The sequence below is a fragment of the Phodopus roborovskii genome, unplaced genomic scaffold (assembly GCF_943737965.1).
Source record: "Phodopus roborovskii unplaced genomic scaffold, PHOROB, whole genome shotgun sequence".
Taxonomy (NCBI): Eukaryota; Metazoa; Chordata; class Mammalia; order Rodentia; family Cricetidae; genus Phodopus; species Phodopus roborovskii.
This window is the reverse complement of record NW_026126485.1, coordinates 16,778,681-16,800,539: the sequence shown is the minus strand read 5'-3', so window position 1 is coordinate 16,800,539 and position 21,859 is coordinate 16,778,681. Positions and strand designations below refer to the sequence as shown.

General features: G+C 36.6%; 1 protein-coding gene across 5 annotated transcripts in view; it reads left to right on the top strand.

Annotated features, from left to right (window-relative positions):
- Positions 1 to 21,859, top strand: part of Upf2 (UPF2 regulator of nonsense mediated mRNA decay) — a 106,624-nt gene that overhangs the window by 31,461 nt on the left and 53,304 nt on the right. For all 5 annotated transcript variants that reach the window (XM_051194881.1, XM_051194879.1, XM_051194880.1 and 2 more), the window contains 2 exons: positions 6,021 to 6,106; positions 20,555 to 20,663. In XM_051194881.1, coding sequence (XP_051050838.1) covers positions 6,021 to 6,106; positions 20,555 to 20,663 — 195 coding nt within the window. The remainder of the gene's footprint in view (positions 1 to 6,020; positions 6,107 to 20,554; positions 20,664 to 21,859) is intronic.

The window sequence follows — 21,859 nt, the reverse complement described above, 5'->3', positions numbered from 1 at the left end:
AGTCCCACTAGTGGTATAATCCTGTCATCAAGAGGCAGAGGTAGGATTGGGAGTTTGAAGGTAGTCTGGGCTGTATATTTATTAATATATAGAAAGCCCTAGCTCAAAAGAAAAGAAAAATAATTGTGATGACTGAATTTATTTTTCTATTTATTAGTTTATTTACTTGTTTTTGCTTTTAGATACAGGGTTTCTCTATGTAGCACTGGCTGTCCTGGAACTCAGCCTCAGAGATTTGCCTGTTTCTGCCTTTGCCTCCTGAGTGCTGGGATTAAAGGAATGCGCCACCACTGCCTAGTGTAGTCCAGTACTTTTTAAAGCAGTGTCTACCATTCTTTTACTATTGTTGTAAATTGTAGATTTTTTTTCCCATTAAAACATTTACTAAAAGACTTATTTCTATTTTTAAGTGAATTTGTGTTTTAGAAACTTCTCATTGTTTCTATTACAATAATTAGCATTAAATGTTACCTATATAAAAAAGTCTATCTGGGTGATGATGGCTCATGTCTTTAATTCCAGCACCCAGGAGGCATAGAGGCCACTCTCTTTAGTTTGAGGCCTTGGTCTACAGAGTAAGTTTCAGGGCAACCAGGGCTACATGGAGAAGACTGCCTTGAAGAAAAAAGGAAAAAGAAAAGGTCTTTGAGGTTCTGAATAATTTTTTTAGTGTAAAATACTTGTGATAGAGAATATTTGTAAGTATCATTGACATCCTTTTTACTTTTAAATCAAAAGTTATTAATCTCTCTCCTTTTCTCCCTCATAGTGCTTAGAAAGGGCCCCTTCTAGAGACCCATACTTAGGTAATTTTCCTGGCTCTAGTCTTTCTTCAAATGATTTAGAGACATTTTAGTAACCTTTCATGTGATTGAAACACATTCTAAATTGAATTATCTCTAGAGTTAGTCAGTGTAGTTTTCAAAAAGTTAGTAATTGTGGCATTTATCTCTGTAATTCTCATTTTTTTTTTTTAACTGCAGTGAAGTACCACTTTTGTTTAAAGTAAGTACAGTGTAATGAATACTAATATTTTAAGCAGTCTGTCAGAGAACTCTCACTGATGTAGAGAAGAAGTATCCCTCCTAATCAGGGAGATACTTTTCTACTCTAGTTAGAGTCATTACTGACATATTTATTACAGTAATCTTATAAAATTTATTTCTGATATCTAATGTTACTAACTTTAGCGTCCATAAGGTATGCATGGCCATTTGTATGTAGCTGGCATAAACTCTATTATCTGATCTTTCAGTTGCTTCTTATTTCTTTTTCTTTCACCGAGACCTATATATGCCTTATATAAATGCCTTCTGTTAATGCATCCAGTAAATAGAGACATAAACTGAGACAAAAGCTGTATGTTCTTACAATCTACATATTTCTCATACAAGATACAGGTCTTGAAAGCTTTATTATAATGGCTTTTCATTGGAATTGGTATTGAACTGGATACCTGTTTACATTGTGAATAATCTCTGCTCAGTAGCACTGAGTAAGTTTTGAATCTATGAGGCTGATAGCAACTGTTACCAACGACTTCCTCTCCATACCACACAGCAACCAGAGCTGCCATGGTTCCTTGTCTTCTTTTCCTTTTCCCTAATAGCCTCCTCCACAGGTCCCTTCTGTCTTTGACATTCAGAAGATGCCTGAATCTGTCCCCTCCCTGCTAACTTGATTTTTTTTTTTTTGGGGGGGGGCTATGATTCCAGAATGAGAACAGTATCTTGACATTCCTGCTTACTGTCACCCCACATATTGGTATTAGTATAAAGCTGCAGATGGAGAAGAAGCTCAACAGTAATGTGTATTAGTTACAGAATCCATACAACTCTCAAGCTGTACTCCCCTAGTTCTCGACTTGGTATTAGAGTATTTCCAATATATTCTGAGTTAGCTTTCTGAGAGCCAGATAGATGAGCAACAGGAACTCACTTCCCTTTGGGCCATCACTTTCTCTTGAGAGGAATTTCTTTCATAGTTGCTGTCAAAGGGCCAAATAGCTGAAGTGGGGAAAGTATTTGGCAATCAGGCAAAAAAAAAAAAAAAAAAAAAAAATCTAAGGCTTTTAAAAATGTAATTCAATAATTTTATGAAGCTACAAATGAACTTAAGCTGTATATTTCACCACACAAGTTTATAAAGCCAGAGTTTTTCTTATGGATCTAAGTCTGCTTTTGTTTTATAGATGTGAATGTAAAGGCTCTCAAAACTACATAGGCAGAATCATACGTGATCCAAATACCTGATTTTATGTGTTGTACTATGTGTTTATATTAATTCTTTCGTGGCTTTGAAATGTGGTTGAGGACTCCTCCCCCTTGTTATGGAACTTAATTTGTACTGACAAGATAAAAATACTTGATTTGTCACTGTCTTTATTATACTGTTTCCAATTAGGATTCCTTGTAGGGTTCTAAATATCAGTTCTTGTACTATGGATAGAAAATAAATAGATATTTAAATACATTTTCTGTTATATCTTTTTATTTTGTTGTGCGGGTATAGGCACACAAATGCTATGGCATGCTTGTGGAGGTCAGAGGGAAACTTTAGAAATTGGTTCTCTCCTTCCATGTGGGTCCTGGCAGTCAATCTCAGATCAAAAGCCTTTACTCCCTGAGCCATCTTTCCACCCTTAGTCTTATTTTTCAACTTTCAAATAAGGATGAAGGACAATAAGACCCATGTACTATTTAATAAACAATATAAAATTATTTGTGTATATATGATGCTGTTGACTGAATATTTTCCTAGGTTTTAATTCCCTTAGCCATAAATCTAAGGAAATAAATTAGTTTTTTAACAATTTTTTTTTAATGTTTTATTTTTATGTGCCATGTAGGTGCTGAGAATTGAACCCAGGTCCTCTGGAAGAGCAGCCAGTGCTCTCAACCACTGAGCCTTCTCTCCAGCGCCATAAATTAGTTCTTATCTTGGTCAGAAATGTTTTATTTCAGTATTTTTTTGCTTTTTAGATTTAGATTTAATTTTATGTGTGTATGAATGCATGTGATATTTGTTGGTGCCCATGGAAGCCAGAAGAGGGAGTCAGATCCCCTGCATTACAGGTAGTTGTTAATGATGCAAAATGGGTCCTGGGAATGAAACTTCAGTACTCTGAATTATTTTTGTTGTTGTTGTTATTTTGAGACAGTCTTTCTCTGTGCAGCGGCTGTCCTGGAACTCTTTGTAGACCAGGCTGTCCTCTAACTCAGGGATCTGCCTTCTGAGTGCTAGGATTAAAAGCATTCCTGCATTGCCACCACCACTACCCAGCACTTGGAACTTGGGTACTCTGGAAGAGCAGGAAGTGCTTTTAACCATGGAGCCATTTAGAGAGTCCAGCCCTCAGTAGTATGTTTGTTTTTTAAACATTTATTTTGTGTGTGTGTGTGTGTGTGTGTGTGTGTGTGTACCTTTACCATTCACTTGTTTGGCTGTAGGAGTTCGTTCTTTCCTGTAGTGTGGATTCTGTGGATGAACCTTAGGTCAGGCTCGATGGCAAGTGCCTTTACACTCAGATTCATTGGCCAGTGTTTATAATAATGTGAAAAGTTTTACGTTTTCTCAATTCTGGCATCCATTCTTATCTTTTTCTTCAATTTTCTTTTCTGTTTAAGATTTACTTATTTTTATGTGTATGGTGTTTTGCCCACATAAATGTCTGTGTACCATGTGTGTGCCTGGTTCTTTCAGAGGTCAGAAAAGGGTGTCAAATGCTTAGAACAGGAATTCAGATAGTTGTAACCTCTTTGTGGGTGCTAGGAATTGAACCCAGGTCCTCTGAAAGGGCAACCAGTGTTCTTAGTTGCTGAGCCATCTCATCTTTTTGTTTTTATTGTTTTCTGAAATTAATCTTTCATAGGTAAATCGAAGACAAGTGTGTTCTCTAGTTATTGTGTTATTGTACTAAAATCTGCTCATGGAAAAATATGTGCAGACATGGGTCACTCATTGTCTATTCAAATGCATTGTGAGCCTATTTGGTTCATATGTTGTTTCCTTCACAGGAGGTTTTGTGTATATCATTTATCCCAAAATTAAGAATTTTCTTAAGTGACTTCTGTGAAGAATGCCATTCATTTTTCCCCCATGAATTTGATGATCAGAAAATTTATCTTTGCCTAAAGCAAATTATTTTACTTGAGCATTTGAAACAAATTTTCAAAAAGCTGCTTAATGAGTTATCATGCAACAAAACAAATAGAACTAACTTTACATGCTTTTCACATTTATCTTTATATGGCAGGCACTGACTGGCCTGGAATTTTCCCTGCCCTGCCTTTGTCTCTTGAGTACACAGGTGTGTGCCACCATACCTGGATTTTTGTTTTTAAAAATATCTTCAAATATATTGATTTTTAAAAACTCAAGTGTTTTTATTCATTTCATACAAACCTGTGCACTAGATATTGACATTTTGTACTTGGTTTCTTATATGTGGAACATTAAAATTTTTTGTTATAATTAGTGTGTGTTTGTGAGAGACAGATAGACACAGAGAGGGAGAGGGAGAGGGGGCAGCCCATACTGCTTCAGGGGATTTAAAGGATAGCTTGTGGGAGTTGATTCTCTTCTACTGTGTATTAGGTCAGGTGAGTAAACTCAGTTTGTCAGGCTTGGCAGAAAGTGCCTTTTTTTTTTTTTTTTTTTTTTTTTTTTTAGCTATCTTGCCAGCTCCCCATGTAGAACTCTTTTCACACAGCTTTCTGTGTGTGCCTAACTGTCCTTTGAAAATTGTGATAGCAAAAGTCTTAGGTGGGCAGTGGGTGGTACATGCCTTTAATACCAACACTCGTGAGGTAGAGGCAGGCAGATCTCTGAGTTGAGGATAGCCAGGGCTACACAAGAAAAGTCTTTATTGCCTTGTCTATGTTTTCTGAAATTTGTTTAGATAGGTAATAGAAGGTAAGTACAGGGGCTGGTTCTACCTCTGTAGATTCAAGCAATCATAGGTAGTAAATATTTTGGGGGCAAAAAAACTGCATCTATCCTGAACACATATTTTTTTTTTTAGGTTGACATTATTATCTATATTTATAACACATTTAGATTGTGTTACTTTCAGTAATCTATAGATGACTTAATATATGGGAAGATGTGCCTAAGTTACATGCAAACATTGCTATTTTACACAAGCAACTTGAGCACTTGTAGATTTGCATATCGTGGGAGATTTGTGGCATCAATCTCCTTGTGGATACTCAGGGACATTGGGACCAGCTAACTAATCTTTCTGTTTTCCAAGAACTTTTTAGAATGTAAATCTTTTCTTGCTTTTCTTTTTATGCTTATATTAAAGACATTGATGAAATACTAGTCTCAGTTTAGTTCCTAAAATACTGTGTTTTGGTTGTCCTTATTAGCACTGATAGCTTTTTTTGTTTTCTTGTTTTGTTTTGTTTTTTCAAGAGAGGGTTTCTCTATATTGTTTTGGAGTCTGTCCTGCAACTAGCTCTGTAGACCAGGCTGGCCTCGAACTCACAGAGAGATCCGCCTGCTTCTGCCTCCTGAATGCTGGGATTAAATGCCTGAGCCACCAACACCTGGCACACTAGTAGCTTTCTTTACTTATGCTAATATTCTTGAAACAACCCAAGGCCTCCCACATGCTAAACAATCTTTCTGCCACTGAATTGCAGCATAAACTTGTTATCCCAATTCTGATTTACTTGTTTTAAGATGCAGATTGAACTTTAAAGTTACTTGCCAAATACTCATGGTAGGTTTTGAAGATACTTTTAAGTTCTGTTCCCAATACAAAGTTTTTTTTTTTTTTTTTTTTTTTTTTTTAAGTAAGAAGTCTTTATTTTCAGACTTGTAGAAAGAAAGGACTTTTAGGCTTAATGATCTTACAGTTTGATATGTGCTTATTGTCTATAATATTAGTGTCTTAAAATTATTTTTGGATGTTTAAGAACAATTAAAACATTGACTTAGGGTTTCTGCTTTCAGTAGCTAAGTCAAGGTTTTTTGTTTTTAAAGAAAAGAAATTGTATTTTTTTTTTCTTTAGGCAGCCATGGATTTTTGCATGAACATGAACACAAAGGCAAACAGGAAGAAGTTGGTACGGGCACTCTTCATAGTTCCTAGACAAAGGTCAGTATTTGAAATGGTAATTTATTGGTAGTAATGTAAGATCAACATTCTTATTATTTCTTTAAATGATCACTTGACTGGGTTTTATTAGTTCAGTAGGTGTTATTATTAGCATATCCCTAGTGCTTTTATTAGTTTTTGTCTTGTTTGCTCTGATAGAAATATTTTCTTCTAATATTTACACATGCTATTTTAAGAGAAAATATTTAGTATAAAAGATAACTTGATGCATGTGGTACTGCATACTGTAATCTCAACACTCAGGAGGAGACTGAAATGCATGGATGAATATTTGAGGACAGCGTGGGTTATGCAGAAAACAAAAGAGGCTGGAATTGGTGGTTTATGCCTTTAATCATAGAACACTAAGGCAGATAGGTCTCTATGAGTCCAAGGCCAGCTTGGTCTATATAGTGAGAGCCTGTCTCAAAAACAAAACAAACAAACAAAAACCCAAAATGAAACAAAAAATGGCTAGGTATGGTACACACCTTTAATTTCAGCACTGTGAGGCAGAGGCAGAGGCAGGCAAATCTCTGAGGGGAGCCAGAGGCCAGCTTGGTCTACGTAGTGAATTCCAGGACAGCCAGGGCTATGTAGGGAGACCCTCTCTCAAAAAATTCAGACCAAACAAAAAAACCTTAATAAACTCAGTAATGGCTGGAAGCAATTGGTTAATTGGCTTATATTTTTCCTCTTCTGAGGAGAAATAAAAACAAATTATGTAGGGTTTTTTGTGGAACAATTTATATTTTGTATAGATATGATGGTAATTTAGTGTATGTAATTCTTAAATGGAAATTTTTAAGTTGTCTGAGTTATAATGTTAGAGAAGAGGTAACCTGCCTAGAGATTTCATTCAGTAAAATTAAAAACTACATTAACAATGGTATTATTATTAGTAACTTGATGCTCAGTTACATAACGACGAGAGAATTTTGATGCTCTGTTATGCTAAGTGAAAATCTACCTGTATCTTTCAGAACTTTGCAGACTGTTTACCTAGATCTAAAGGATGTCCATTTCTGTTATTGAATTTTTTTTCCCCTTCTTGTGAGACAAGATCTTAAATATTGAGACTGCCTTGGAACTCTTTATATGATCAGTCTATCTCAAATTTGAGTTTCTCCTGCTTTAAAGTTCTGAACCAAAGGATTATGGTTGTGGCCACTGTACCTGGCCATTTCTGTTCAATGTAAAATTAAGAAGTTTGTTGGGGTTAGAGGTAATGCAGTGGTTAAAGGAGGACTTTTTCTCTGCAGGAGAACCCAGGGTGATTCCCAGCACCCACATGGTAGTTTATAAATGTCTTCAACCCCAGTTCCAGGAGATCTAATCTAATGCCTGACTTGCCATGACATTGGTGGGCATTAGGCACACTTGTGGTACATAATGCATGCATGTAGGCAAAATACTTATACATGTTAAATAAAACAAATGAATCTAAAAGGAAAATATTAACTACTGTGATAGCTTACAGTGTAGCTTAGATTGTTTCTTGCCCCCAAAGATAAGTACTTTATTGAAGATTTTCTGATCTGTTGCTACATAGAGACTAGAGTTAATTTAGTATTGCTAAAATTTCTCTGTGAAACTAAATCCTTAACTTTTTTGTTTATCTTATTAAAAATTATTTTCTTTTGTTATGGGTTATGAGTATTCTGCTTGCATGTATGTCTGCACCCATATTTGTGAGTAGTACCCATAGAGGTCCAAAAGAGGTATTGGATCCCCTAGAACTGCAGTTAGAGATGGTGAGCTGTCGTAGATGGGTGCTAGAAATCAACCCCAGGTCCTCTGAAAGAATAGCCAGTGCTATTCTTTATCATTTTAAAAATCTTTCTCAGGAGCATTAATATGAGCATTTTTTTTTTAATTTTAATAGTTGGGAAGGAGAAGGAATGTTTATACAGTGAGATAGTAATTAGTAATACTGTAATTTAGAAAGATGACTAATGACAGGGACAGGGGTGGAGAGATGGCTCCACAGTTAAGGGGGTTAAGCTGCTCTTCCAAAAGATCTGGGTTCAATTCCCAGCACCTATATGACTGCTCAAGACTGACTGTGGTTCTAGTTCCCAGGGGTTCTTTCACCCTCACATAGACATACCCTCAGGTAAAACACCAATGCCCATAAAAATAAATATACTAAAAGTATGTGAATTGTATACTTTTTTATATTATTTTTTATTTTTATTTTACATCTCGATCCCAGTTCTCCCTCCCTCCCCTCTTTTCCTCTCTCCCACTCTCATATGCATCCCGACCACCCCCCCCCCACTCCACATGTAGGGTGATGCCCTCCAGGAGGGATCATCTAAATCTGTCAAGTCATTTGGTGGAGTAGGGACTAGGCCTTCTCTCCTGTCTCTAGGTTAAGCGAGTATCCCTCCATGGGGGATGTGCCCGCAAAGTCCTTTTGTGCACCAGGAATACATCCTGGTTCCACTGTATGAGGGCCCTTAGACTGCTCAGTCCTCCTAGCTGAGACCCATGTTCAGGGGGCCTGAGTTAGTCCCATGCTGGATTCCCAGCTATCAGTCTGGGGGTCCATTAGCTCCTCCTTGTTCAGGTCAGCTGTCTCTCTGTGTTTCTGCAGCCTGGTCTTGTCCTCCCTCTCTGCATCTGGATTCCAGTTCAGCTCAGTGTTTAGTTGTGGGTGTTTGCTTCTGTTTCCATCAACTACTAGATGAGGGCTCTATGATGATGGATAAGTTAGTCGTTGATCAGGGAAGGGCATTTATGATAGCTTTCCCACTGTTGCTCAGATTGTTAGTTGGGGTCTGTCTTGTAGGTCTCTGGACATTTCTTTAGGTTCAGTTTTTTCTTCAAACCTATAATGGCTCCCTCTTTTATGGTCTCTCTCTCTCTCTCTCTCTGTCTCTCTCTCTCTCTCCCTCTCTCAAAAAGAGGAACTTGCTCATATATGGATTTTAGACATAGAACAAAGGATCACCACCAGCCTATAATTCGCACTGCCAGAGGCACTAGGATACAAGGAGGATTCTAAGAGATTCATATAGGTCCCTCACCGAAGGGGGAAGGGACAAGTTCTCCAGAGCACATGGTGGGGGCAGTGAGTGGAGAGGGAACTAGGAGAAAGAGAAGAGGAGGAGAGGAAGGCATGTGGGACTAGGAAATTGTATATTTTATCTGTTTGTTTTTGGTTTTTGGAGACAGGGTTTCTCTGTGTAGCCTTGGCTATCCTGGTACTCACTCTGTAGAGGAGGCTGGCCTTGAACTCACTGAGATCCGTCTGACTCTGCCTCCCCAGTGCTGGCATTAGAGGTGTATTTTATCAAATTTAAGGCACTGTCGATTAATGTGTGCCATTATCTTAAATACAAGTAAGAGAAAAATGCTGTCAATATTAAGATTTTACTGTGAGGTTCTGTTTTCATAGAGGTGAAAATAGGAATAATATATACCTTGAATTGATGAAAACCCAACAGTTTTTCTTCTAATATCTTGGATTACTTTTAAGTATATATGTATATGTATATGTGTATGTGTATATATATATACATATATATACATATATACACACACACTTATTTATATATTATTATAACATAGGATTTATATAAATATATAATTATATATTATATAATTTGTATATTTATATATGAATATATTTATACTTAAATATATATACTTATATATATTAGTCAGAAGACAACAAAAGAGAATTGGTTTTCTCCTTCTACTATTAGATCTTGGGTTTGAACTCAGGTTGTCAGGCTTGGTGGCAGGTGCTATGAAATTGTCTTGCCAGCCCACTTGAACTTACTTTTTTCAAATGATTTTTACCTTATATCAAGGAATGTTTGCTTTTATGCTTTTTTCATTTGCATAAAGATATGTATCAATAATTATCTAGACTTAATTTTATAATGTAACAAATAAGTCAGTTTGCAAAATAAAAATGTTACTTAATAGATGAAACCATGCAGTGATGTGGCTTACTTATAAAAGGCCAACTTTTTCTCTGTGTACTGGTGCCTCCTCCTAAATTAGACAAAAAGAAAAGAATCTTTAAAAATTGTTTACTGTTACTATTGTGTGTACACATGTGCAGGTGTGGAAGCCAAAGATTGACATCCTCAATAACTCTCTACCTGTTTTGTTTCTCTTTTTCTTTTCTTTATTGTTTATTAGTTTTGTTCCTTCTCTCTCTCTCTCTCTCTCTCTCCCCCCCCCCCCCCGTCTCCTTCCCTCCCTCTCTCCTCCCTCCCCCTCTCTCTTTTTGAGATAGGGTCTCTCCCAAAATATTGAGCTCAAATTCTACAAGGCTGGCTTGCTAGTGAGTGCCAGAAATCCTCCTGTCTCCCTCCTCCCTAGTGGTGAAATTACAGGTGCATACAAAACACCCCTTGTTTACATGAATGCTGAGGGGGAAACTCAGCTCCTTCTGTTTGTGCAGCAGACACTTCACCAAGTGAGCCAACTCCCACGTTCTATTCTTTGTTCTTTTAGAGCTAAATTTATCTGTATAACTCATGAGTAGAAAGATGTAATAGTTCCATTCTGCTAGAAACATAGACTTGAAAATAGTAAGAATTTACAAGGTAAGGGTCATCTCAGATGCATATAGTATTCCAGACCAACCTGAGATACATGAGCTTCTGTCTCAAAAAGTTTTTTAAAATTTACGTAACATCTTAAAACCCTGAAAAGTAGCCGGGTGGTGGTGGTGCATGCCTTTAATCCCAGCACTTGGAAGGCAGAGGCAGGTGGATCTCTTGTCAGTTAGAGGTCAAACTGTTGTACAGAGTGAGTGCCAGGACAGGCTCCAAAGCTACACAGAGAAACCCTGCCTCAAAAAAACAAAAACAGAAACAAAACAAAATCCTGAGGAGTAGACTTTGTAGTCTAAATATTACCTTAAATGTTTAATGTATTTACACAGAAAGATGAAAGTATGTTCTAAAATCTAATCACTAAATAATTATTATTGGTCAGCTATGTGCTGTGATTACTGCAGAAGATAAAATATAATAATGAACAGGTTGATTTTATTTTTGTATTTGTGTAGAGCTTAAAATTTTGAAGGACTATAGATAAATAATTCCCGGTTACATTATCAAGAAGAGAAAAAAGCATGACATACTTTGAGATACAGAGCAAGTGGAATTTGGAGGTTTTGTCTAGGGCAACTAAAGAGGGCTGTATGAATCCAAGGCTTGTTTAATAGGCATACCAAGGAATTAGCTATACAAAGGATGGGTGAGTAAAGCAAATCTAGAGTGTTTCTGATAGATAGCAGTCTGTGTATAGAGACTGCAAAAATCATGTCCTCAAACCATAACAAAATTCCTTTCTTGAATTCTGTCCCATGTCTGGAGGATATTGTTTTGTATGCTGGTAAACTGCAGGAAGGAAGTCATATTTGCTACTTTATCTTTAACACTTAACACAATGTTTGATATACAGAAGTTGTGGAAATTAATGTGACGTTTAGTTTTAATGCTCCCTTTTTAATGTAGTTTATACATTACTCACTTTGTAGACCATCCTGGCCTCGAATTCACAGAGATTTGCCTGTCTCTGCCTCCCAGGTGATGGGATTAGAGGCTTGTGCCAGTATCGCCAAGCCCAGTCTTAATTGTTAATTCCTCCTGTAAAATCCTGATATGTATAGAGTGACTTCTGTATAGTGACCTAGTGAGTAGCCTTTGTTTTCTCTACTCCTGGAGTGGAATGCTTTCTACTGTGTGGGCTTCCGTTTTTTTTTTTTTTTTTTTTTTGGGGGGGGGGGGGGGTGGGAATGATGACTCACCTTTAAGCATTATCACAGTAGCTGTCTTGCTGAACAGCTGTCATTTTTTTCCCCCTAGTGTAAATGTAGTGTTCTTTAGGGTCCTTTTAGCATTTCTCCATGGAAAAAATTGGGTACGTCATATTGGGTACACCATATTACAATTGTTGACTATATTGTTACCAGACTGAAAACAATCAGCTCCTTAGGAGACAGCATAAGAGCTTTGAATTTAGTTGGGTATTGTAGTATGTGCCTATAAGCCTAGAACTTGAGAGGCTGAAGCTTGAGAGGTTTGAGGCTAGCTTAGCTGAATAGCAAGGTTCGCTTGGGCCACAGAGCAAGATCCTGTCTCAAAATGAAAAACAAAAAATGAAATAAGTTACTCTGTGCATGCTGGTAAGTTTCAGGCCAGCCTGGTCTACAAAGCACGTTCTAGGACAGCCAAGGCTGTTACATAGAGATACCCTGTCTCAAAAAACCACACACATACACCCTCATCTTCCTAATACCAGACGTCTAAGACATCTTTTAGTAAAAAGTATCACTCTTCTCCCTATTTACCCAGTTTCCATGTCTGCTAAGGAAGACCACTGTCTTGATTCTTAGATATATTCTCCTCAGGTTTCTTTTGCATATACAAGAAAATACAAGTTTAGATTCTTCTTCCTTTTTACACAGAGGGCAACCTCTTATGTATGTCTTTCATCAGTATGAAAAGGTCTCCTTTGTTCATTTTTATAAGGCTTTGTGCAGTGCTTCTCTTCATAGATATACCATATTTAATCATTTTGGGCTTTCCAGCCTTTTCCTGTTATTGACAAAGCTATATTTATACTTCCTTTTTCTCTTGTTTATATGATTGTTTATATGAGCTAGTATCTTATCAGTTTGGCTTTTTTTTTTTTTTTCTTTCTTTCTACTAAAACTTCCACTGGCTTTTAGATTTATCGCTAGTTCTATTGATTTACTATTAATTTATGGCTTTTATTTATTTATTTATTTAACCCTTATAGGGTTATTCCATTTATTTTGTTGCTTTTCTGTTAACTTTATATATTTTTTTGACCTTGTGGATCTAGCTGTTTTGTAGTTTTGACATATGGTGACTTAATGTTTTTTTTAAGAAATTCTGCATCTTTCTATGATACATTTACAATTTGGCTTGTCTCTGAAGAAGATGGTTTGTTCTCTAGTGATGTTAGAACTAAAAACACCCACCAGTCTTCTGTCATTCTATTCTCAGTCTCCTCATTCCCATAAATTCAGAAACATTTCTTTTTCCCTTGAATAAGAGAGATAACTGGTAGCCCTCAAAAGTGGGTATGTAGGGGAAAGAAGACAAGAGAATAGGGTTTAGTATAAGCTGGTTAGACTATTCTGGCTAAGAAGTGTTAGGAGTAAAAATACTCTGAACTATCTGGATCATATAAGGTTGGCTTGAATGCACTTGAAAGTGCAAGGAAATTTTTTTATCATCTGTTTATAATCTTGGCTTCCTTAGCCATTCATGCCTATCCCTACTTTGAGCCTCCTGCTTTAAAATGCTCCTCCTTTCTATGACATTTTGTTCATCTTCCTCCCTAAAGAGGGAGGTGTCCTACAGACACCTGTCTATTCTCTGCTGCATTTGAGATTCATCTAATCTGACCTGGCCAAAGATATGCTAGCAAAACCAGAATAGATTGTTTAGTAACTAGTTATTTTACTATGAGTCCATAGGTTATATGTGGATCATGGTAGCAAGCTTAGCTGTTTTATCTAGTCTATACAGTTTCTTGAGGAAAATGCGTAGCTCTTAAGGACTTCTAGCCTTCTTTCCCCTTTTAAATAACCACTTTGGGGCCTGGAGAGATTGCTCGGCAGTTAAGAGCATTGGCTGCTCTTGTGGAGAACCCTGACTCGATTCCTAGCACCAACATGGCAGCTACCAGCTGTCTGTAACTTCAGTTCCAGGAGATCCACAAACATACCCAGAGATCCTCACATAGACATAAATGAAGACAAAACACCAATCAGTGCTCATGAAATCAAAGTAAATAAATCTTTAAAGGTGTAAAGATATGGCTGACAACTCAAAGGGAAAAAACAAACCTTTGTAAAGAGGTAGTAATTCATTTAAGTATGTGATTTGGGCTGTAAGGGTATGCAATCAATTTGTTTACAACATTTTTGTATTCTAAAAGAAGTACTTGTGTCCATAGCAGTTTCCTCTCTGACTCTTTTCTGCACCTCTAAGGAACCACAAGCCTCCTCTGTTTGTATGGTTGTCTGTACTGAACATTTTTTTAAAGTAGACTCATAACAGTGTATGACCCCTGATTTGTCTTTAGCATAGTGTTTTCAAGATACACAAATTTCCTAGCAGGGACCTACACTTCAATCCTTTCTGTAAAGCAGTAGTGTCCCATTGTTTTTCAGCAACCATATTTTGTCTGTTTATTAGTTGATGCTATTAGTTTGGTTATTTGTACTTTATCTTTACTATTAGGAATATTGATTGTTTGTATAATATTGGTGTAGACATCTGTTGTAGTTCTTGAATATATACCTAGGAGTAGAATTGCTGAGTCATACAATAACTCCATTATTTATCAGTTGTTAATGAACAGCTGCCATACAATTTCACAAAGGCTGTGCTGTCTTACATCCCCACCTGCAATGTGTAAAAATGTAGTTTCTCTCCTTACTTTTTTAAAAATTATATTTTTTTTAGTTGGTTAGTTTATTTATTTGTGTGTGTGTGTGTGTGTGTGTGTAAGTAAGTTACTGCACTCATATGGTGGTCAGAGGATAGTTTTGAAGAGCTAGTTCTCAGGTTATCTGGCTTGGTGTCAAGCTCCTTAAGTCACTGAGCCATCTCACTAACTACAACCTAGTTTCTCTACATTTTTGATCCACAGTTGCTACAGTTTTTACACTGCAGCCATATTAGTGGCTATGAAGTGAGCCTCGTGTGTGTGTGTGTGTGTGTGTGTGTGTGTGTGTGTGTATGTGTATGTGTATGTGTATGTGTGTAATCTTCTGTTTCTTAAGATGAGGTTTTACTATGTTGACCATGCTAATCTTCAGCTCAAGGGGAGTCGAGAGATCTACTTCCCTTAGCCTTCTGAGTTCGGAGAACACAGATGCAGATCACCATAGCAGCACTCATGGATTTGATATTTTATTGCCTAATGACTAGTGGTACTTTTTTTTTTTCTATAAGCTTGTTGACCATTTTTTTAAACTTTGGAATAATATCAATTCAACACACATATACACACTTGCACTTTTGTTTTTCTTTTGAGGTAGGGCCTTTTGTAGCTCAGGCTGTTCTTGAACTTGCTAAGTAGCCAAGAATGAACTTAGACCCTTCGTGGACATGTGCCAGCATACCTAGCTTTATATAGAACTGGGAATTAAACCTTGAGCTTCATGCATACTAGGCAAATATTTTACCAACAGATCTGTTTTATTCATCCTTCCTCCCTCCCTCCTTCCTTCCCTCCTTCTGTCTTCCTTTTGTTATTTGTTTTCTTTTTAATGATACTCAGAGTACCATTCCTTCATCAGATAATGGAGTGTTTTCTTGTTTTGTTTTGTTTTTTTAAGATTTATTTATTATGTATACAGTGTTCTGCCTGCATGTATCCCTGCAGGCCAGAAGAGGGCACCAGATTGATAGATGATTGTGAGCCACCATGTGGTTGCTGGGAATTGAACTCAGGACCTCTGGAAGAGAAGTCAGGGCTTTTAACCTCTGAGACATCTCTCCAGCCTCCCCCCCTTTTTTTTTTTTTTTAAGATACTGGAGTGTTTTGTTGTTAGTATTTTCTGAGTTGTATTTGTATTTTCTTGGTGTAATTTGTAGGCCAAAAAATTTTAAGTTTTATATAGTCCATTTTTTTATAATCCCCACCTCCCCCCACACACACAGGGTTTCTCTATGAGCCCTGAATGTCCTGGACCTCACTCTGTAGACCAGGCTGACCTTGAACTCAGATCCACCAGTCTCTGCTTCCCAAGTGCTGAGATTAAAGGTGTCAGCCACCACTGCCCCATTTTTTACAATTCTTAAAGATGTGAGCTGAAACAGGATTATATTTCAGTTTTTGTTTGTCACATTGTGGTGACAGCATCCTAAAAGCTGCTTTTGTATCTCTTAGCTTATTAATTTGAAGGACTCCTCAGAAATGAAGCCTATAAATTTTCTTAAGCATTTGTATATCATTTGATAGTTAATTTGTAATAGCCACACTACATTAAATAGAGATTGAAACTTTGCATGAAATATTTAATCTTTAAATATGTCTACTCAGATCAAGTTATGCAATGTTTTCATCATTCTGAAGGCCATTTACTTACCTAAAGTAGATTTTGAGTTTAAAGTGCAAATCAGGGAAAGTACCTTAAAAATCTTTTTCCTCATTTTAATTACTGCTATACTGTATATTTCTTTTAGTTACTTTAAGTTCACATAGAGTAACAAATATTGACAGGTAGATATGAAGAATATCCTTAGAGTAATATAAACACCACAATCTTTGCATGTAAATTTTACACTTGATTCTAGAGTATGTGTTTTGTTTGACAGGATCTTTAAGTAGCCTTGGCGGTTTTGAAAGTCACTATGTAGATCAGGCTAGCCTGAAGCTTATAAAGCTTCACCTGTCTCTGCCTCACACATATCCAGCTGGGACACACACACACACACACACACACACACACACACACAGAGAGAGAGAGAGAGAGAGTGAGATTTTCAAATTGGGGTTTCTTCTGCACTAAATTTAAAACTGATAAGAATCAATGACTGGTTTGGTTTGGTTTTGCTTTCTCTTTAACTCTACTAGTATGCTATACCACTTGGTGGCACTGTTTTATTTAGAATGTCAGGGCTATGAAAATGATCCCAGTCTTTATTATATTTTGCCAGTTTTGAATATTCTACTTTGGTATTATTTTCTAAGTGTGTGTGTGTATGTGTGTGTGCCTATGTGGCACAGGTAGGCCACAGCATAGGTGTGAAGGTATAGGACAGCTTGTGAGAGCTTTGTCCCTTCTTCCACCTGGGTCCCAGGGATCAAACTTAAGTTGTGAGACTTGGTAGCAAGTGCATTTTTCCACTAAACCATCTTGTCAGCCCCTACTGTAATATTCCCATACTGAAATTTTTTGTTGTTGTTTTGTAGAGTTGAAAATAAAATCTGGGGTCTTACTCATGCTTAGAAAATTCTCTGAAACTCTGAGCCTCTCTACTTTTTTGTTTTTGTTGTTTTGTTCTTGGTTTTTTTTTTTTCCTTTGGAGGAAGGGTTTCTCTGTGTGGCCTGGGCTGTCCTGGAACTTTCTCTTTAGACCATGCTGGCCTCTAATTCACAGGCCTGCCTCTGTCTGCCTCCTGAATGCTGGGATTAAAGGCGTGCACCATCACCACCTGGAAGGAGAGTTGTTTTTAATTCATTCACTATTAACTGTTAAAAATAATTATTAGTATCAGAAGATTATAGAATTTAGCTTTGAAAAGAAGAATCTAAGTTATTTCCCATTTCCTTTTCAGAAAATTCAAATTAGATGAACTGTTAGATGGACTGTGTATATGGCCTTATTAGATGAACTGTCTTACTTTTAGATTTTATTGCACTGTATTGCCATGCAGAAATTTACTCTTTGCCAGGCCTAGTAGCATGGGGCTACAATCCCTGATATTTCAGGGATTGAATGAAGCAAAAGAATCTCAAGTTCAGGGTCCACCTAGCCTTGAGAGAGTTTAGACAGCCTTAGCAACTTGGTAAGTCCTTCTTTCAAGAAGCAAGGTGAGGGCAGGTGTTTGCCTAGAGTGAATGAGTTCCTAGACTCAAATCCCTGTTGTAGATGATGAACAAGGGAGAGAGAGAAAGGACTAAAACAGGAAATGTACTCTATATGTTGATTAAAATCCTCATTTTTTATTTTAATAACTTTAAAATGGTTGATGCTGTTTTGCATTTTAGCCCTTTTAGACTTGTGTTTGTTCTTAGGAAGGACAGTGAGTGCATTTTTAAGTATATTGTTTCATCCAGAGGATAACCTATAATAGTCAATTTTTCTGTTTTGAATGAATGAGTTTATTAGACAAAAATAAAAGAGTAACTAACAAGTGTTATAGAAACAGCAGATAAATAGCAAAGTGTCATCAAATCAGGCAGAACAAGTGGAGTAGCCTCACTGAGCAGGCAAGCAGGTGACATCATCATGTTGAGGCTAACAAATGTCTAGCAGAATTACTAGAGAAGCCCAGCAGGGGCAGTCAGTTCCTGATCGAGATTCTCAGGTAGAGAGGAGTATCCCCTTTAAAAGAGCACATAGCAACAGATAATGTCATCACATATTGGGCACTTAACATCCATGAAATGGACAGCAAAAACTGGCAGTCAGCTGGAGTTTCAGGTTAAATTTTCTCTTTCTGGATAAGTTTCCCATTGCTCAATGTATAGCTGCTGTTTCCACTATAGGTTTTTTTGTTTTGAGACAGGGTATTACTATGTATACTCATAGATCTGCTGAACCCCAAGTGTTCAAGATCTACCTGTCTCTGCCTCCTAAGCGCTTTAATTAAAGGCCTGTGCCACACCACTCCTGGACCACTGCAGATGTTTTCATATTTTTTCTGGCTTTTCTCAGGGGAGAATGTTTTAAATGCTCTTGACTGCCAGGTGGTTTTCCTCTCTTCAGTATAGAGCCAGGAGGGGCAGCCTGCCTCATGACATAGTCTTAGAGAATACTTGAAGTAAGCCTGCTTGAGTCTGGAATAGGAGTCTTTTCAAAAAGCTTAAACAGTACATAACAGTTTACTAATATAATATACAATAAAGTGAGTTATGACTGGTAGTGAGCAAGTAACTTACTATCTTATTTACATTGTAATAAAGTTTATTTTGTAAAGTAATGAATGGACACAGAACTAAAGATAAAACAGGGAAAACTTTAATATGAGCTACCCATTTTGTGGGAGTAGAACTCTGAGAAAATAGATTTAACTCACTGAACCATTTCTCTAGCCACTCAAGTGGCTCTTAAATATTTCGTGTGTGTGTGTGTGTGTGTGTGTGTGTGTGTGTGTGTGTGTGTGTGTGTGTGTGTGTGCTTTAATGACTTTTTCTGCATTATCTACCTGGAGTTTTGTAAGAATCAGTCTTGAACTTATCTCACATTAAAGGTGGTACTTCCTACTTCAAAAGATCTGTATTAAAGTTGTATCTTCCTACCTCAAAAGATTTAATTAAGAAAAAAACCCTCATAGAGTGCTCCAGCCATTTCGGTTTTATTTAATTCCAGGTGCTAAAAATAGCAATAAGTGTATGTACGTTTTCTTCTTTCTCCAATTAATTGAATCTACTTGGAGGCTTTTTCTTGGTCCGAACAGGAACAAAAGTGCTTATATCTATCCATCTTAAAGTGAGCGGTCCCAGGTAGTTAATGATGCTGTTTTTTCTTCATGGGGCAGTGAATTACTCTTATTTTCTCAGAATTCTGATGTTACAGGATATTTTTATCACTTATGAAAGGGTTTTGTGTAAAAACAAGATGTTAAAATACAAATATTTTAAAAAAAATTATAGAACTCAAAAAGAAAACCAAATTTTTAAGATTTTTCCATCAGTTTCCTTTGCTTTTCCTTAACCCTGTATCTCCTTTGCCCTCCTTGTCTTAGGGTCAATCTAATTGTAATTCCAAGTCGAATTTGTAGCCTGCTATGACAGGATACCTTAATAATAATGACCTATTGCCCTTCATTAATCAGTAATACAGGGATATATATGGGGATAGTTAAGAACTGTAGGATTATTTGCTTGTCTTCTAAAAGCTTCTGTCTGTCACAGTTTCTGCTGCTCTTTGTGGTGTTTAGCTTCCCTGTCTCTGCCCTGCTGGCCCTACTGCTGCCAGTGTGACTGCTTTTGTTCCCTCTTATTGCTTCTCATCAACAGCCTGTATGATGTGCTGAGTGTTGAATAGCTAAATAATCAAGTTGTGTAAGACAATAGCTGTGCTAGGATGGAATAAATTATAGTATGTGTGTTGATTCCAGTTAGCAGTGGTTGCCTGGAGTATTGGATTATATAAGCAGGATTTTGGAGCCGCATCCACATTTGATGGGAAAGAATGCTCTGTCAGTGGAGTGAGGTGACAGCATGAATGCCACATACTGCCATTGTCTAGAGTGAGATCTTATGTGATGATCTGAATGGGCTTTGTGATAAAGTTCATTTGCATCTTTTGACATTATCTTAAAATCTTAGGTACATTTTAGTTCTTGGTTACTTTCTTCAGAAATTGGTATTCTCAAATGACTTTACCCCTGGATAAATGATGGAAGTAGTTTGAAAGGATTCTTTAAGTATTTAAGTTGCCTGTAGGTTTCTAAATATTCTGTTACTGAGTAATTATGTAATTAAAAATTTAAGCCATGTCAGAATGCATTTTCTTCACATATCATTTCATGTATCAAAATTACATACATAGTCAAAATAAGACTGGAAAATGCCAGGTTATTAATAAACTTTTAAGAGGCTTACTGAATTTTCAGAAACTCCATAATGGCAATAAATGGGCGTGTCTGAATGATTAGCTTTTTAAAAATTATTTACTATGAGTAAATCTGAGAAAGTTTTAAAATGAATTATTTCTGGTATGTCTTTCTTTTTATACATATCACATATAACTTTTGCAGGTTGGATTTGCTACCATTTTATGCAAGATTGGTTGCTACATTGCATCCCTGCATGTCTGATGTAGCAGAGGATCTTTGTTCCATGCTGAGGGGGGATTTCAGATTTCATGTATGTATTTAAGCATTTATTTTGCAATATGTATATATTCTAATAAGTTGAGTGAAGGTTCTTTGATTGAACATAATAATTTTGTTGATAAGTGTACTTTTGAAATTGATAGTGGCACAATAGTTGAGAATTTATGGAATTCTAAATTTTCTTAAAGTGTAGGTGTACTTAGTAATGCTTAAAGTTGTAGGAGGGGAACTGCTAGTATTTTATCATCTCGTTATTTATAAATACTGTAGTTTTTCTTTTTACAAATTAAAAAAAAAATCATTCTTTAAGGTCAAGACACAGACCTTATTGTTGACCCCAGAAAAAGGAGAGAATTAGCTATGAAGAAAGTTGGATATGCAGGCCCTATAGGTGCCTCTTTAGGTGTTGAATTCCAAAAGTGGGAAGTATAATAGCTTTCATTAATTCTAAGACGTTAGGGAATCCTGCTGTTGCCTGTGTTCTATTGATTCTTGTCTTAAGAATTTTTATCTTGGATAGTGTTAAGTTCTTAAACAGTACTGTGGTAAATACCAAAGATCTTTTTCCAGGTAGCTTCCTTTCCTTTCCAGTTCTACAAACCTGAACAGACTGTATTAGTAGTTCTCATGTGCCCTGGTTACCCAGTCATCTTGTGGAAGTCATATAATAGAGGCTCAAACACAGGGTTGGTGGGTGAAAATGACACTGCTAGTGACTGAAAGTGGACATTAGTAGACTCCGACACTACTTAAGTTAGGGTGTTAGCGTAGTCAGTGAAAAGTTACTTTTATAAAACTTTACAGTAAGTTGTTTGTAATACCAGTAAAACTACTGTTTGCTGTGTTCAGTAAGCACTATTTACAAGTGAGTAGTATTGCTGAGCACTCAAAAGAGCAGATAATTCCTGAGATCAGGAACCTCACTATATAGTTCACAAATATGACATAAATATAAAAGCAAGAGAAAAATAATAAATTATGATTGTATGCTTGCATAATGACTTATTGGGGGAATTCAGAGCCAGAAAAATCTTATGAAGGACAGATTAATCTCTAATTACTTCTTGTAGTGTTTATTCGTTGCTATCCTTTTGATTAAGATTTTCCTGGGCCATGTTTTGCTTAAGTGTTTTTTAGATTTTCGTAGGCAATAGTGAGTGAGACAGGTAAGGCGTCTGTGTTTAGAGAACTTGGAAAACACTGAGCTCATTAAAGCTTAACAGTTTT